This window comes from Eublepharis macularius, chromosome 11 (genome assembly GCF_028583425.1).
Source record: "Eublepharis macularius isolate TG4126 chromosome 11, MPM_Emac_v1.0, whole genome shotgun sequence".
Classification (NCBI taxonomy): domain Eukaryota; kingdom Metazoa; phylum Chordata; class Lepidosauria; order Squamata; family Eublepharidae; genus Eublepharis; species Eublepharis macularius.
This window is the reverse complement of record NC_072800.1, coordinates 24,196,686-24,215,170: the sequence shown is the minus strand read 5'-3', so window position 1 is coordinate 24,215,170 and position 18,485 is coordinate 24,196,686. Positions and strand designations below refer to the sequence as shown.

Here is an 18,485-nt window from a genome sequence, read left to right as displayed (position 1 = left end):
GGAACACACGCCCGCCCAACCACCACGGGATGCAGCGGGGAAGAGCTCGGCATCTCCTCGAGGCGAGAGCGTCAAGATTTGCGCTTGCGCGCTTAAAAAAAGAGTTTCCCCATAGCCGACTGGGAGGCAAAGGAGACAGAACCAGCCAGAGCGCTTGCGCGGTGTACGCCTCTGGGTAGTTAGTCCAAGAGTCCAAAAGTTCTGCTGGGCGCTGGTGCCGATTGCTGTGCAAGTTTCTCTCTCGCTGGTCTCAGCTTTCGCGGTGGGCTCTTGTCAGCTTGCAGGATGCTGACGGCTGTGCTGGCAAGGAGGCGCTGCGACGTGTGTCGTCTCGGAATGAGTCTGTGTCCGGCTTTGCTCAGCAGCCTGGACTCCCCCCTGCCTCCCTTTTGCTGTGCCCAGTCCCCGAGACTTCCCTCCTTCCTTGGCAGCTTCAGGGGACTACGGCAGGAAAGCTGCCCCCGTGCAGGTAGCCGCTTTGAACATTTTCAAATCATCAAGGTTCCTCTCTCCCCTCTCCCTCCTCCTCTTCTGTATTTGCCCAGTTTGTATCGTGCGTCTGACGAAGAGAACTTGATTCTCGAAAGCTTATGCTACAATAAAATTGGTTAGTCTTAAAGGTGCTGCTGGACTCTTTTTGATTTTGCTGCTACAGACTAACACAGCTAACTCCTCTGGACCGGTTAGGTAGGGCGCCAAACTCATTCACACGTGCATGGTGTGATGCTGAGTCGTTCACACATGCAGATTGCCAATCTCAATTTCAATTGATCTCCAAGCCACGGAGAATAGTTTCCCTGGAGAAAAGGGCTGCTTTGGACTCTAAGGCATTATACCCCGCTGACATCCTTCCCCTGCCCAAACCACATCCTCTCCAGGCTCCACCTCCAAAATCTCTAGATATTTATCACCCGGGAGCTGGCAACCCTCTGTTTAGGACTGCAGAGCGGTTGCAACAAAGTTGCAGCACGATCCTGAGCATGTCTTCTCAGAAGTAATGGTGCTTAATTCTCAGTAAGAGTGCATGAGTGCAGCTATATTTATTTCCTGGGAAAGGCCAAAAATGGACAGTTAAATCCGCTCCTTTACGCTGTGATTCTATGGCTGCAGTCCTGTGCACACTTACCTGGGAGTAAATCATATGGAATACAGTGTGATTTTCTTCTGAGTAGACCTACTTAGGTTTGCTCCCTGAGCATCACTCCCAAAGAAATGTTTAAAAACGAGACTGTAGATTTTGTTTAAACAATATTTGTGATTGCAATATAAAGCTAAAGCCCTAAATTACACAAGAAGGAGATTAAATCCTTCTGAAACAGTTTAGTGTGTCCCCCATTCATATGCATAGCTAGGAGGTTTAGCCCTGGATTCCAATCCTCCTGTAGCAAATTTACTCTCTTTCAGTGCAGTGTGGAAAGGGGATTATTCAACATGTTCATGATGAGCAGAGAAGTAGGTAGTGGTAATTGTTTAGACAGAAGAAAGTATTTCTCCTGATGCAAAATTAATTTGTGGAATCTGCTGCCTTAGGATGTAGTGATGGTCTCTATAAGAGTGGTTTTAAACGAGGTAATCCAAGTTCACAGAGGATAGGACAACTAACAACTGTTAGTTGGTGATATGAAACCTCCATGTTTAGAGGCAGGGCTTTTTTTCAGCAGGAACGCTGTGGAACGGAGTTCCGGAACCTCTTGAAAATGGTCACATGGCTGGTGGCCCCGCCCCCTGATCTACAGACAGAAGGAGTTTAGATTGCCCTCTGCACCATGGCGGGGAGGGCAATCTCAACTCCCCTCTGTCTGCAGATCAGGTGGCAGGGCCACCAGCCATGTGACCATTTTCTCCTAGGGCAACCCACTGAGTTCCACCACATCTTTTCCCAGAAAAAAAGCCCTGTTTAGAGGTAGTATATCTTCTAAATAGTGATTATTGGGGGCAGCATCTGGGGAGGTTGATTCTGTTTGTGGGCCTTCTGGGGCATCTAGTTAGCCGCTGCGGAAACAGGATGCTGAGCTAAATGGGCCGTTGGTCTGATTCAGCAGGGCCCTTTTATGTTCTGGATTGAATCATTTGCCATAAAACAGTGTGACCTTCAGTATAAATGCTCATGGACAGAGAGATATGTTGTGAATTATATTTAATAATTTGAAAGTGTTAAATTATTCTTTAGTTCTCTTGAGTTTTGTAGTGATGGTTTTTTAAGCTACTGCAATTTTTGATAATCTTTGTGCTGCTATAGCACAGTAGTTAAGTGGTTCGGCTGCGAATCAGCACTCTTTTTGTTCAAATCCCTCTACTGCCATGAGCTCAGTATGTGGCCTTGGGTAAGCCGCTTCACTCAGCCCCAGCTCACCAGCTGTATTGTGGGGATAATAATAACATTAAGCCCTGTGGCACAGAGTGGTAAGCGGAAGTACTGCAGCCCAATGACTTGAGTTTGATCTTGGTGGAAGCTGGGTTCAAGTAGTTGACTCAGCCTTCCATCCTTCCGAAGTCGGTAAAACGAGTACCCAGTTTCCTGGGGGTAAAGTGTAGATGACTGGCAATGGCAAACCGCCCCATAACAAAAAGGTCTGCCAAGAAAATGTCGTGATGCAGTGTCCCCCCATGAGTCAGTAATGACTCGGTGCTTGCACCTTTTAATAATAATGCTAACTTCTTCACTGTTCTGGGCGGGGCACTAATCTGTTTAGAAGAACGGTATATAAGCACTGTTGTTGTTGTTGTTGTTGTTGTTGTTGTTGTTAATGCTATTTTAGGCTCTTTTTTGATATACTACTTTTCCAGGGATAGTTTGCTAAGGCTTGTCATGCTTTCGTTCACCCTTCTTTCATGAAGCAGCCAAGTGTTATACATGCTCTATTAGTTTTAACGGGAGAACAATTTTTGTCAATATACGGAGTAGAACAGGAGTCCCAGCCTTTTTGAGCCTGTGGGCACCTCTGGAATTTTGAGAGGGATTAGTGAGCACCACCCCAAAATGGCTGCCACAGGAGACGGAGCCAAATTCAAAATGGTGGTCACTAGGCTTGCCATTCCCCTGCCGGGGGTGGGGGATCCCCTGCTCCCACCTGCTCCCCCTGCCCCCACTTACCTGGCTAGAGGGGGACATGCCCCCCTGGGTGCCCCCCAGCGGCGTGGGTGCCCCTCCAGGCAGCATGGCGCACCCCCGTGCCCCGCAATGGGCCCATTTCAAGCCGAATCGGGCCTGTGGGCGGGATTCAGCCCTCTAAAGAGCATGTGCACACTCCTAAGCTGCCCTTTGACCCACATGATAATGTCACTTCCTGGAAATGGCATCATTGTGCATGCCAGGAGCCCGCGCGCATTGTGTGCGCACATGTGACAGATACCTACGAAGCTGGTGCAGGGTAAGTGCCAGTGTCCTAGTCTCCCGCCAGGGGGCTTAAGGGACCTGGCAACCCTAGTGGCCCCTGTTTACTAAAGAAATGTAGAACTGGAATTTAAAAAATGAAGGAAAGCCTGGAGGAGGAAGGGAGAAAGGGAAGAGGGAATAAAAAGAAAGAAACCTTGAATGGGGAATGGGACTAGAAACCTGGGTGTTTCCTAGTCCTCCTAATCTTCCAATGGCAGCTGCTGCTATTGCATCAATGAAAAACCCTTTTCATTTGAATGAGGGCATCCTTACAAAGGCCCTGTCTGTTTTCTGGAAAGTTTGGTGGGGACCAGGGCAACCGTGGGCACCATGCTAAGGGAATCCTAGAGTAGAGTCTATCAGGTGGATGAGTTACATGAGTGTGTGAAAAAGAAAAAGAAAAGGCAAATGTTTCTGAAGAAATCTCTCTTCAAAAATACCAGTTTAGGAAACAATTCTACTATGTAGGCTTCTCTGTGCTGATTTATCTGTCATACCTTCTAAGGAAACAAAAAGAAACACCCTTAAGGAATATAAAAACAAAGTATACTAGTAAACGTAAATATTTCAAAACTAGAGGTGTATTGTAAACTGCAAATTGAAAACCCCACTTGAAATCACAGTATGAACAAATGCAATAAGTATTCAGTTATAAACAACTGGAAACAACACCCGTTGTGTGAAAAAATACAACAGGCTCTATTGAGTGAATATCACATCCCAAAATCTCAGAAAATCATTTACCTCCCTGTGCTTTCAAACAATGCCGACAGCTTTACTTACAGGAAGATATCATTAAACCCCAATGGCTCTCCGTCTCTGCATATGCGGTGCCTCAGTTCCTGAGGATCTTCTAGATTACACTTTATTTTGTCCCATGTATGCAGAGGTTAGAGCTAAATTTCTTGCTAACTTGTTAGTGGGGCGTAACTTCACCTCTGATATTGACAAATTAGTTTTTTTGTTATCTGATACTGGTTCATTTGTCACTAGCTGTGTATCCCTGTTTGCCTTAGCTGCAAAAAAGGTCAGGGCCAAGATTGTTTCCTCAGAAACCTAACTTTTTTCATAACTATCTGGTATTTATTAAGGTCCCATTTTAAATGTATTTTATTTTTATTATTTTAATAACTGTATTTTATGCTTGTAAGATAGATTTCTATTTTTACTGTTCTTAACCTTGTATTGTGACGGCCTTTGGCCATATACAATTAAACCTACTACTACTACTACTACTACTACTACTACTACTACTACTACTACTACAGGCTCTAGAAAACTGATTCTGTGGCCCCCCTCCCAGTGGCAAGGAGGCGCTTTGTAGCGGCTTGGAGGCCAGAGTAGGAGGGCGCCAAACTTTGTTTCGAGTAGATCTTCATCAGACCATTTCTGAGTTATCTGTTTATTCAGTTTTAGAACAGCCACCAATTTAAAAGAATGAGCCAAAAAAGGTCTCTTGCCCTTGCTGTATGAAATGTAAAATAATACTTGCTGAATTATTCATATGGTGGGTTCTCGTAGGGTTTTCAGTTTGCAGTTTACAATACCTTCTTGTCCTAGTGTATTTTGTTTTTGTCCTTCCTGTCCCACCTATGTTAAGGATGCTGGGAAGACGTTCAGCCTGAAACAGCCTGAGAATGAACTGACGACCTTTTCCGTATTTGATAACCAGGTGCTAATACTGCAAAGCCCCTTGCTGGTGTGAGGATTCTCGATCTAACAAGGTATGTATGTCTTCTGACATGTGCAATCGGCACAATTTCTGCAGTTTCGTGAAATGGTGATGAAATGACAATGATGGTTCTTTTAATACTGCAGAGTCCTTGCGGGGCCTTTTGCTACCATGAATCTGGGAGATCTTGGAGCGGAAGTTATTAAAGTGGAAAAACCTGGTAAGGTTACTTAGTTCTTTTCAGTGCCTTGTGGTTTTGGAATTACTGTTTTTTCTCAGAGAAATAGGGAAAGAATATATATATATATATTTATATATATATATATATATATATATATATATATATATATATATATATATATATATATATATATATATATATATATATATATATATATATATATATATATTTATTTATTTATTTATTTATTTATTTATTTAGTGGGCACAATCCAACAGAGACCGAAGCATATGTAAGCCCATGAATTTCAACGCACTCTTAATTTTTAGGATTATATGACCTATAGGTTGGATCTGTGAGCAGAGTTCTACTCACGGAGTGGGATTTCCTTGATTTCTGCTGCAGTCCCTGTGTCCCTGAAAAAAGCCAGGAATAGGGTGACCAGATGTCCTTTTTTTCCAGAAAACACTCTTCTTTTGGTGGTCCCGTCCTTTGGTGGACAGTCCTCAAAATGTCTTGGTTTGCCTTCAGTCTCATGTAATCAGTGGAAACATGGGTGTTCTTTGTCCGGAAGTTGTTTATAAACATTTGAGTTGCTCAAGTTCTGCTTGTGTGTACAGTTTTATCTCTGAATGCAAATTAATATATGCTAATTTTGTCTTCCTTTCTGAAAGCTCTGGAGTCCTTTTTGTTTTGGTCATCTGTAGATGGCCTACAGCAGGAACTACCTAGTGTGTGTATGTGTATGTGTGTGTGTGGGGGGAAGTGATTGGCAATAATAATAATAAACTTCCTCTCTGTTCTCTCTGCTGAAGAATGTTGCAGTATCACAAAAAGTTACATGTTTCTGTGTATCAAAGATGGTTGAAATAAAGTTGATTGCCGTGGTAACTTTTTGATAAAATCTATTAATTTGATAAACACCTTTGTATCTTTATATGTAGATAGACTAGCTTGATACCCGTGCTTCGCTACCGTATTTAACTACTTTAAATCCAGTTATAATATTTATGGGTATATAACATTTTTTTGTTTGTGGGTGGTTTTTTTTGGTTTTTTTTGAGTTGGCAACCCTAGTGAACTTTTAGGGGAAGACTAGGAGGTGCATTTTACCTCAGGACACATTCAATGACTCCAAATAGCAACTGCATACTGTTTAGAATGTGGGGGAAGAGGACCAATCAGACTGCATATGCAAATTACCTCTGTGTTCCAACTGTGTCTGGGGCGGGGGATGAGGTGTGGAATGTTGTGAGCCCCAATCAGTCCACATATGCAAATGACCTTGAAAGGCTGACCCAATCAGGGAAGAGTGGCCAAGCTGGCAGTGGGTGGAGGCGCAAGCAGGTAGCAGCTTGCCAGCCACATAGGGAAGCTGTATCCTTTAGGGGGCAAATTTCTTAAAATCCCTTCTTAGTGGGTGTTTACGTCATGAAAAGAATGTTCTCCCCCAAATTTCATGTTTCTGGGTCCAGGGGTTTGGGCTGGGTGTTGATGAGTCAGTCAGGACACTTGTCTTTATATATATATAGACAAAAGAAAGAAAGATAAATAGATAAAAATATACAGCTAAATTCCAAATTAATAGATTTTTTATCAAAGTCTCGTAATGATCTGTTCAACCATCTTCTGATACCTTATGTCAGAGGGAGAATTTAGAGAGTTGCTGTAAGTATTGCCCTGGTTAATCCGACTGAAATAATGACAGGTCCAAAATTGGTTACAAATGTTAGGTTGTTTGGCTTAGAAATACATAATAAAACTGATGATGTCACTCATAAAAGATACTGCTGCTGTTGTTATCTTGTTAGGTCTTATGAACTGAGACCCGCTCATTTGTACTTGATTGTCCCAGAAATATTATCCTTGCTCTATTTTCTGGTCCTGCTTCCTAGGCAAGAACATGCTGCAGAAACACTCTTGTGACCTCTGGAAACAAAATGTACCACCTGTCCTTACATCTGTCTTCTGTTCTTGCTCTGGCATGTTAATTGCACATATGTTACCTATTGGAACTCCAGATGTCTAACTGGTCACTGTGGGCACTTATCTCATATCACGTATATCCATATGTAACTCCACTTACTGCAGGAGAAGTCTTGTGCAAAGCATTAGAATATACAGTGCTGTTGATTTATCCTTTATGTAACAAAGTTCACAGGCACAGGAAGACTTGAGTCCTCATCTCCCAGTTACAGTTTGAAGGCCTGATCTATGCATTCAGACTGGTACTCTTAATTATGGCAGATAGCTATGGCAGAAAAATTGGCATATCCACTTAAAGTTGTTAAAGGTAATACCAGAATGTCAGGTTTTTATGAAACATGGCAAGACTTCATTTCATATACTAATCAGAATGGTACCCAATGCCAACATTTATCTAAACCAGGGGTGGGCAAATTGCGGCCCGCGGGCCACATGCAGCCCGCTATAGAGTTTTTTTTGGCCCGCCAAGACAGTCAGAAAAAATTAAATGTGCTTGCAGCTATAGATGATATGAAATTAGCACAATAAATAAATTGAATAAAACTACCACTATTTTATTTAATTTATATTTATTGATTTTTATGATACAATTTATACCTTTTCTGAAATGCAAAGTTAACTAATGAATGCAATCATTTTAAAAGGTGCGGCCCTCCGCTAACCTCCGCTCCCACAAAGTGGCCCCCGAGCCAAAACAATTGCCCACCCCTGATCTAAACCTTTCCTCAAGTTATGGAAAAGAGATTAGATTTATAGTATGTAAAGAAATGTTTTGGGACAAAAACTCCCATATGCCATTAAAAATTCCCTGTCTATGTTTTATATTGTGCAAGATAAACATTTGTGCAAGTATATAGTGTGCAAGATAACAGTTTGATTTAACATTGCCTGCTTCTTTTTAATCTTCTTTTCCTTTCTCTTTTTTCTTCCCATTCTTGTTTAATCCTTTTTTTTATTATATACACTTTTCTTTATTCTTTTATGTAATATTGTATTTTTTGTATGTGGTTTAGATAGTGTTTTTTTGTTGTGTTTGAAAAAAATTAATACAATTTATTAAAAATTAGGGGGGGTGGAAAGAAAAGAAAAATCTTGTTGGTCGCACCACTTCAGAATAAAGATTGCATGTTTGAAGGATTCTTCACTTTAGAAGTTTCCAGTCCATCCCCTGGAAAAGCTTATCAGTGAAAAAGTCTCTGTCTGAGCTTTCATCTGGTCATGTTGGTGTTTTTTCATGCAAGAAGAGCTTTACGTACAGGGCAAGCCATTTAAATATGTGATCTGTATTTTGTAGTAGTAGAGAGAAAAAGTTGATCTAGGTGTAAAACCTCACCGGAGTTTAATGTTACCTCAAGCTCACATGTTTCCCCTTCCCCTGCATTTCCTCGTTGTTGGCAAACTTTTCATCTGAATCGGCAAATTATATTTTCTGGCTGTTCTCCCAATTGCAAACCATAATTTGACTGTAGTTTATAAGTGGCTGGTCTGCGCGAAAGATGTGGGTTTTATGGAAAAATTTGTATCAGACAACTTTCTGAAATGTTATCTGATGCCTGAATTGAGTGGAATCATTTATTTTGGCTTATGTTCAGTAAACAATTTTAAAGAAGTACCTCCTGTTAACTTTATGTCTCAATAACAAAAATACCTGATTAGGAAAAAAAATTAATCAAGTATGATTTAAATTTTATATTCAAACAAATTCAGATTGTTATGTGGAAATTATTTTATTGGAATACTCAGGGCTTTTTTTCAGGGGGAACGCGGGGGAACGGAGTTCCGGAACCTCTTGAAAATGGTCACATGGCTGGTGGCCCCGCCCCCTGATCTCCAGACAGAGGGGAGTTTAGATAGCTCTCCGCAGGCGCGGAGGGCAATCTCAATTCCCCTCTGTCTGGAGATCAGGGGGCGGGGCCACCGGCCATGTGACCATTTTCTCCAAGGGCAACCCACTGAGTTCCACCACCTCTTTTCCCAGAAAAAAAAGCCCTGGTTGGGAGCATCATTCTTTGAAGCTGTCCATCTAAACCTTATAGTCTAAAGATTATCCCCTATTTTTAATACACAGATTGACCTTTCCTTGTATAGTTTTTAATTAAACTGACCTTACGGTGGTGTGGAGGGCAATCTAAATTCCCCTCTGTCTGGAGATCAGGGGGCGGGGCCACCAGCCATGTGACCATTTTCTCTGAGGGAAACCCACTGAGTTCCGCCACCTCTTTTCCCAGAAAAAAACCCTGGGAATACTACTTCTAAGCATTTAAAGTCAATAATTCTAATTTTTAATATATTCAGTTTTACTTCATTTATATCCTGCCTTTATCCCCAAAACAGCTTATATCATTCTCTTCTCCATGTTGCTTAAATTTAAGAAAAATACTAAATGCATTGAAAACTGTTGACTCGCTAATTTTAACACACCTAAAGCACTGTGCATCATGTGCTGAATCTGCCCATTTGGGGCCCAAATCGACTGTAAGTGAAGTGCAGGTGCATTCCCACAGTTAGCTTGATGATGCCTATCATGGGTCAGTCTGGGCTCACTGAAAGTGAGGACTTCTCAGAAGGAGAGGAGCCTCATGTAGCCATCCCTGACTCCTCAGGAGAAGAGGAGCTCCATGTAGCCAGCCCTGACTCAGCAGAAGCCGGCGTTCAGGAAGAACAGCTGCTAGCTAATCAGAGTCCACAGCCAGCATCTGAGCCAGCTCCAACACCACCGACACCCTCCAGCTCCAACACCACCAGTGAAGCCCAGACACCAGTTGCCCAAAGTCCTCAGTCAGCATCTGAGTCAGAGGCACCAATGCCTTCCAGCTCCAACACCACTGGTGAAGCACTGCCAAGGACGCCCAGACCTCCAGCCTCGCCCAGAAAGTGCTGCAGACAAAAGCAGTGAGTGGAGCTGCAGGAGAGGTGGCAAAGTGCACGCCTCCTGGCCAGATGCCAGCGATGAAGAGTGAGCACAGGATAGCTCCCAAGCAGCTGGCTGCAAACCCATCCTGTCTATAAAACCCAGCCACAGAAGACCAGAAGCCATGGAAGCAACACGTCAGAATCCTGCTCTGACTGTGACCACTCTGCTGAATCTTGCCTTGCTGTGTAACCCCTGGACCGTGCCTTGACCTTGCTTCTGGATCGCCCTTGCTGTGACTGATAACTGACATATGGACCTCCTGACTTGGCTTTTGGATTCTGGACTTTGGACTTTGGACTCACTCTTGGCTTTGGACCTGTGCTCTGACCTCAGACCGGACTTGGACCACTGTGCTTGGGCTGTCGTAGCCCTCAACAATGCCACTCCTGGAAGTGATGTCATCACTCCCCGCTGGGAGCACACCCACTGTGGGCTTGCCTCCTGAGCCTGTTCCCTGCACTCCCCACCCTGCCACCGTCCAGGTGAGTGGTGGCAGGGGCAGAAGCTGGGAGCAGGGGATACCCTAGCCCCATGGGGGACTGGCAGCCCTAGCTGAAGCTGTGGTTGCCCAATCACGTATTTCAGTAGAATTCAACTCTTGCCTATGGAGATCACCTCATCATCTGCTTTACTTGTTAGTTCCATCTCAGCTTGTAATTTGTTAGAAGAATACGTAAAACTCTTCCTGCAGGAAAGAAACGAACGAACGAACGAAAAACAAACAAACAAAAACAAACAAGCAAGCAAGCAAGCAAGCAAGCAAACAAACAAACAGGAATTTAGCTTTGATTTGACCTGCATAGCCAATCAGATGAATTTATAGCATACGGTTGTGGTTTTATTCTGTCCTTTCCATTTAAATATCAATAAAACATCCAAGAACTGTATCACACAATTCCTGGTGATAATTGACTCTTACTGTGTCTTTAATATTATCATTAAGACTTAGGATAAAAAGACTCTACATTTGTTTGTTTCTTTTTCTTCTTTCTCCTTTTTAAAAGTTCTGGCAATTGTAATTTTTGGAAGCATAAATACATTAAAATTAAAATTTAATGAAATATAGATGTTAACTGAAGACAGTCAGGGTGTAAAAATCAGCTACATTTCTCTCACTCCCTTCCTAGCAAATCCAGGAAAGTACAGATTATACCACACTCCCATAAGCACCTGTTCCTGATTTCTTCCTGGCTTGGTTAGTAAAAGAATATAAATCTGAACATGTATTTCAATTTGATAAAATATATGCCCTTACTCTGTAAGACACATTACCTATGATTTAGAGGGGAAAGCAGGTGTTTCCTTTCAATGATGTATTAATAGGAAAATATACCCTGTAAGCAAAAGTTTTCATCTATGAGTATAATCAGAAGTGTCCTTTCCTATACATAGGAACTGTTTCTTTGCAGTTCATTTTTATGCTAGATGCACTTTTAAAATGTAATTAGAAAAAGCTAGTGAGATGTAAAGGTATCAGAAGAAACAGGACTTGATTGCTTCTTCAATATTCTGGCTATAAGTTTTCTTAACATCTTATGTATTGTTAGTGCGCGTGATTGTTTAGAATAGTTTTTGATAGGAAAGCAGTTTTAAAGGTTTTAGCCTTGGACTCTGCTGTACCAAGTTTGACGCCTTCCTCGCATGGAGGTGGATCTGGTTAGGCTTCTTAGGCTGGGGGAAGGCTCCAAACTTTGGTAGAAAGCAAACCTGTTAAAATGTGAGTAGGTTTGCCAGCTTCCAGATGGGCAAGGAGATCTCTCCAGAATTGCAGCTGATTTCCAGACCACAGAAATCAGTTCCCCTGGAGAAATTGGCTGCTTTGAAAGGTGGGCTCTATGGTATTATAACCTGCTGAGGCCCCTCCCCAAACACTGCCTTCTCCAGCCCCTATCCCCCCAGATTTCCAAGAATTTTCCATCCTGGAGTTGGGAACCCTAGTTTTGAGCCCATATGTGTCTCTAAAACTCCTGGAAAATGACTATTATTTTATTAAAGAAATAAGAGATGTGTCTTTTCAAAGTCAGGACTAGAGATGGGCACGATCCAAAAAAAATTGCTGATCCAGCTGATCGTGGATCGGCGCCGGTGACGATCCCAACTAAATGATCCACACCGATCATCTCCCGTTCCCGATCTGTGGATCATGGAGGCCAAAGTGTGGCGTGCTGCTATTCCCACCAGCCACCGGGCCCAGTGGGCACGGGGAGACGGTGATGAGCCGCCTCCCCTCAGGGGGCAGGGGGTCTAGCTGCCCACCGGCGGCACCCCCATGGGCCCGCCTGCCAGGCCAAAAAGGAGCGCGCTCACGAGAAAAGAACGGTGGGTGATGCTGGCGGCATCTGTGTTTGTGTTTGGCCGTCTGTGTTTGGCCGTCAGAGCTGCCTATCAGGGTTTGCAGGGATGAGATTGGAGTGCCCATGGCTACAGAACACCCCCTTCCCCCTCCCTCCCCTGGCTGTCTTCTCCCAACTGGTGACTGCTTTGCTGCTCCGTGGTTGGAAGGGAGCCCTGCTGATCAAGGAAAGCTGGGCTTCCATTCGGGTTTCCAGGGTGACAGAAGGAGGGGAAACACAGCTCAGGCATTCCCCTGGCTCCGTTGCCCCGGGAATAGATTACTGGCGCCTGAGTGTCTGGCTTCCCGATCCGAGCACAATCCAGCCCCGATCCAGCCCCTTCCCAATTGCTGGATCGTTGGCCATGGCCAATCACAATCTGCTGAGTCATGATCGTGCGATCGCCATTATCGTGGGTTTTTTGGATCGTAATGCAGATCGTGCCCATCTCTAGTCAGGACTCAGAGATCCTTATTTTTATTCCTTGCTAGAATGTGGTATTAAGTCTTAGAATATGTGTTGAGCATCACTCATTGCTGCTACTTTAACATACTTGTGTCCAGCACAGTGTCTTGTGTGGTAGCAAAAGGGGCTGTGACAAGGGGCTGAGCTGTTGCATGGGCAGAAATCAATAGGTTGTAGCCAACCAGCTTTTCTGCTGACGGGAGAGGAAGAACAACAATGGGCCATTTTCACACAGCTTACTGGCCACGGAACATTGCGCCAAGCTCCCGGAATGAAAGCATCTTCCTGGCGCGATTTTGCGCGAGAACTACCATTCCACACTACAGTTTTTAGTGTGGATTAAATAGCACAAAAGAATGCAATTTTAAAGTGCAGCTAAATGTGCTGAATGTTGTGGAATAAAGATGCAAGCAATAAGAAGGCCACATCCATATTCTTTAAGGAAATTTATGTTAGCATGGTTTTTCATAGTTTTCATCTTGGTAGGCAAAGATTTCAAAATTAGGGAGTGTCCAACTTTTTTCGGGGTGCAGGGGGAGCATTCCATTTACCGGAGTTGTAATTCTGCTCCAGCATCACATTAAGTGGTCGCTGCAAGTTGCGAGGGAGGTCTGAATTTGAAGAGTCTGCCTGTATCTTTAAGAACTGAACTCCAAGGCAGGCCAGGGAGAGAGATTGTAGTCATTTGGTAATCTGTCCTGCTCCACTGATCCCTTTGCCCAGCAGAAAAGATGATGGGTGAAGATACTGATGGGGAGCAACAGTGCCTTCTGCCTAGCTTTGAGCTTTTAAAGGGACAGGCACAAATGATAATAATAATAATAACATTCGATTTATAGACCACCCTTCAGGACAACTTAATGCCCACTCAGAGCAGTTTACAAAGTATGTTATTATTACCCCACAACAAACACCCTGTGAGGTGGGTGGGGCTGAGAGAGCTCCAGAGAACTGTGACTTGCCCAAGGTCACCCAGCTGGCTTCAAGCAGAGGAGTGGGGAATCAAACCCGGCTCTCCAGATTAGAGTCCCACGCTCTTAACCACTACACCAAATTACCGGCAACCCTGGCTGCAAGACTTTGCCCCTCCACTCCCAGTTTCCTGTGTTCAAGTACAGGAATAGAGGGATATTCTAGTTTTTAAGCAAGACTCAAGTTCACTAGCTCCTTAAAAACCAACTGTATTTCCAGGGAATAAGCTTTTGAGAGTCAAGCTCCGTTCATCAGATACCATGGAAATCTTGTTGGTCTTTTAAGGTGCTACTGGAGTTAAATATTGCTCTTCCGCTGCAGGTCAGCAAGGCTACCCACCTGATTCTGTTGTTTTGTTTGTTTCATAACGTGTTTCCATTGAATTTTATTGACTGTCAATAATAGGTTAACAAAGCAGTCCTAAGATGAGTTACATCCCACTAGACTATTAATTTCAATGGTCTTAGATGGGTGCAATTCTGATGAGGGGAAATACTGATGGATAATCAAAATGTTTGAAGATAAGGTGGGAATAATGAACTGGCACCATTCCTAACGGTGCAAAAGAAAGCTTCTTTTGAGGATTTAAGGAAGCATTTAGACGATCTTGCATACGACCAGATAATTCTTGCTGGAGACTTCAATGGAGTGACAGACTTGGAACTAGACAAAAAGACTACAACGGCACAAAAGAAAAGAGGACTATTACCAAAGCTTTTTTTTGAGTTGATTCAACAAGAGACTCTTGAAGATGTATGGAGGAGAGAATATCCTAAAAGCAGACAGTTTACTTTTTATTCTGCAAGGCATTCTACATTATCAAGAATTGATATGATCTGGGCCTCAAAAGACTTAGCATTATGGACTAAGGAGGTAGAAATAATGCCTATGGTAGGCTCAGATCACAACCCAATTATGTGGAAATTTGGAAAAAAGAGAAAAAGGAAAGCATGGAGAATAAATGAGGACTTGTTACAGGAAAGAGAGAATATGGAAATACTGAGAAGAGAGACAAAGTTTTTTATACAATACAACGTGAATAAAGAAGTACCAACCAATAAAGTTTGGGATGCTTACAAGGCGGTTGTAAGGGGCATACTAATGGACTTAAATGGTAGAGCAAGAAAGAAGAAAGAGGAGAAAAGACAAGAGATTGAGGAGAAAATAAAAGCCAAAGAAACACAGCTAAAAAAGAGACCAGGGAAAAAGAAGGTATACCAGGAAATTAAAATACTTCAAGAACAGCTAACAGCAATGAGCAATAAAGAATTGGAGTGGAATCTCAAAAGACTGAATCAAAAAGCGTTTGAGGGTGCTAATAAACCTGGGAAGTACCTGGCATGGCAATTGAAGAAGAAAAGGGAAAAGAAGATAATAAATAAAATTTGCGAAGATAACAAAACGTATTTGGAGCAGGCTACCATTAGTAGAGCCTTTTATAAATTTTACGCTAAGCTGTATAATAAAAAAGAAGTAAACAAAGAATCAATAGCGTCATATTTGGAGAAAACCAAACTTCCAGAAATCTCGGAAGCTTGGAGAAATAAGTTGAATAGTGAAGTAACTGACGAGGAAATAAGTAAGGCAATACAATCTGCAAATCTAGGAAAGGCGCCAGGGCCAGATGGACTTACGGCTAAATTCTATAAGACAATGGCTAATGAACTGGCACCATTCCTAAAAGAGGTGATGAATGGGGTTTTAAGGGATCAAAGGATTCCAGAAACTTGGAGTGAAGCGAATATATCATTGATCCCAAAAGAGGGCCAAGACCCGACTAATGTGAAAAATTATAGACCTATATCGCTACTCAACAATGACTACAAAATTTTTGCGAAGATATTGGCGGAGAGATTGAAGGGGTGGCTCTCGGAAGTCATAGAGGAGGAACAAGCAGGCTTTTTGCCAGACAGACAAATAAGAGACAACTTAAGGACAGTGATCAATGCTATTGAATATTATGACAAGCGTTGTGACAAAGAGGTTGGTTTCTTCTTTGTTGACGCTGAAAAAGCGTTTGACAATTTAAACTGGGACTTTATGTTTGCCACTATGGAAAAGCTACAATTGGGAGAAAGATTCATCAGAGCAATTAAGGAAATTTATAGAGACCAGACTGCAGCAATTGTGGTGAATGATGAATTGACCAAGAAATTGACGATAAGTAAAGGAACAAGACAAGGTTGCCCGTTATCTCCATTGTTGTTCATTTTAGTATTGGAGATTCTGATGATACAAATACGTCAAGATGATGAAATTCGTGGAATAAAAATAAAGGACTATTCATACAAGGTCAGAGCATTTGCGGATGACATAATGTTAATTGTAGAGGACCCATTGGAGAACATGCCAAGAGTGATAGATAAGATCAAGGAGTTTGGAGACTTGGCAGGTTTCTTCATTAACAAAAAGAAGTCAAAGATATTATGCAAAAATATGACTAAGCAGAAACAACAATTGTTAATGGAAACAACGGATTGTGAAGTAACAAGTAAAGTGAAATATTTGGGAGTCGAATTAACTGCAAAGAACATAGATCTATTCAAAAACAATTATGAAAAACTATGGACTCAGATAGAGAGAGACTTGATTAAATGGAATAGATTGAATTTGTCATGGTTGGGTAGGATTGCAGCAGTTAAGATGAATGTGTTACCAAGAGTAATGTTTTTGCTACAGACAATACCAATCATCAGAGACTCCAAACAATTTGAAAAATGGCAGAGGAAAATATCAGATTTTGTTTGGGCAGGCAAGAAGCCTCGAGTGAAAGTGAAAGTTTTACAAGATGCAAAGGAAAGAGGCGGAATGCAACTGCCCAATCTGAGACTTTATCATGATGCAATCTGCCTAGTTTGGTTGAAAGAATGGATGACATTAAAGAACAAGAAACTATTAGCCCTAGAGGGATATAAAAAAATATTTGGATGGCACGCATATTTATGGCATGACAAAGTAAAGGTCAACTCGATGTTCCTGCATCACTTTGTTCGGAGAAGTCTATACATAATCTGGAAGAAGTACAGAATTTATCTACAAGAAGGAACCCCTTTGTGGGTGGTTCCATATGAGGTGATAGACCCGAGAGCTGTTGATAATGAACAACAATGTTTAACGTATAAAGAAATAACTAAAACTGAAGCATCCAAACTTAGAATAAAGACACAAGAGGAACTATCACCTAACTACGATTGGTTCCAGTATAGACAGATCAGAGACTTATATAATTCGGACTCTGTAAAGGGAGGTATACGAATAGAGAATTCGGAACTAGAGCAGACCCTTCTTAAAGAAGATAAGAAAAGAATATCCAAGGTATACCAAGTACTGTTGAAGTGGTATACCGAGGATGAGATAGTTAAAACACAAATGGTGAAATGGGCTATAAACTTTAATAAAGAAATAACAATGGAGGCATGGGAATACTTGTGGAAAACTACAATGAAGACAACGACATGTATTAATATCAAAGAGAACATTCATAAAATGATCTATCGTTGGTACATGACACCAAAGAAGATTGCGCTAGGGAATTTGAATACTTCTAATAAATGCTGGAAATGTAAGAAGCATGAGGGCTCCCTCTATCATATGTGGTGGTCGTGTGAGGTAGCCAGGCAGTACTGGGGGGAAATAATAAGAGAAATGAGTGAAATTTTACAATTTCAAATTAATAAGAACCCAGAACTCCTGCTACTGAACTTGGGAATGGAGGGAATTCCAGCCCAACACAGGACGTTGATATTTTATATGACAGCAGCAGCTAGACTTTTGTATGCGCAAAAATGGAAAGTACAAGAAGTGCCAACTATTGAAGATTGGACTTACAAATTGCTGTATATGGCTGAAATGGACAAGATGACAAGAAAATTGAGAGATCTGGACTCAGGGCAGTTCAACACAGACTGGGAGAAGCTGAAACAATACCTGGAGAAGAAATGGGAGGTGGGAGGAAAACTGTGGCAGTTTGAGAACTACTGAAGTATTGAAGTAGAGGGGGGAGACTTTACCGGGGGGAGAAGAGATAAATGTGAATTAATAAGCAGTCAGATTAATAGATTGACATATATATAGATATATATAGGTTAACAAACAGAACATAGAGAAAATAATTATAAGGACTAAATATAAGGAGCGATTAACTAACAATATTTTCTTTTTTTTCTGACAAGTTTTGTACCAAACTGAATGTCTGAAGATATAGATGGGTCAAATTGATTGACTACGTGAGGAGAGATATATAGAACTATTATAAAAAGATAGAATGAGTAATATATATAGAGAATAAGTCAAATTGTTTGATATAAACGAATGTATGATCTATATGGTTTATGATATATAGAAATACCTGAAATTGAAAAATTGGGATAAATTGTTTATCTAAGATAGAAACAAAGGCTTACAGTTTGGGCATATAATGTTAAAAATAGTTAAGGATGTACTGCTTAGAATAATGGAGAATATATATTTGTTTTAGATAGAGGAAGCTAATAAAAGTAAGGGAAAGGGGACAAAGGGTTGGAAAGCTGTTGGAAGTCAACAAAAAGGGGGGGGGGAAGGGAGGGGGTTAGAGATGAAAAAATTGG

At 41.9% G+C, this 18,485-nt stretch overlaps 1 protein-coding gene across 4 annotated transcripts in view; it reads left to right on the top strand.

Annotated features, from left to right (window-relative positions):
- The first annotated feature begins 200 nt into the window (after positions 1–200).
- The window catches only part of SUGCT (succinyl-CoA:glutarate-CoA transferase), a 427,037-nt gene continuing 408,752 nt past the window's right edge, over positions 201–18,485 (top strand). For 3 of the 4 annotated variants that reach the window (XR_008597798.1, XR_008597797.1, XM_054990748.1), the window contains exons 1-3: positions 201–469; positions 5,049–5,100; positions 5,195–5,268. Coding sequence is in view for 2 of the 4 variants with exons in the window: in XM_054990748.1 (XP_054846723.1) it covers positions 286–469; positions 5,049–5,100; positions 5,195–5,268 (310 nt within the window). In the remaining 2 variants the exon portion in view is untranslated. Of the gene's footprint in view, positions 470–4,976; positions 5,101–5,194; positions 5,269–18,485 lie in introns of all 4 variants that reach the window. The other variant, XM_054990749.1, reaches the window with a different exon arrangement.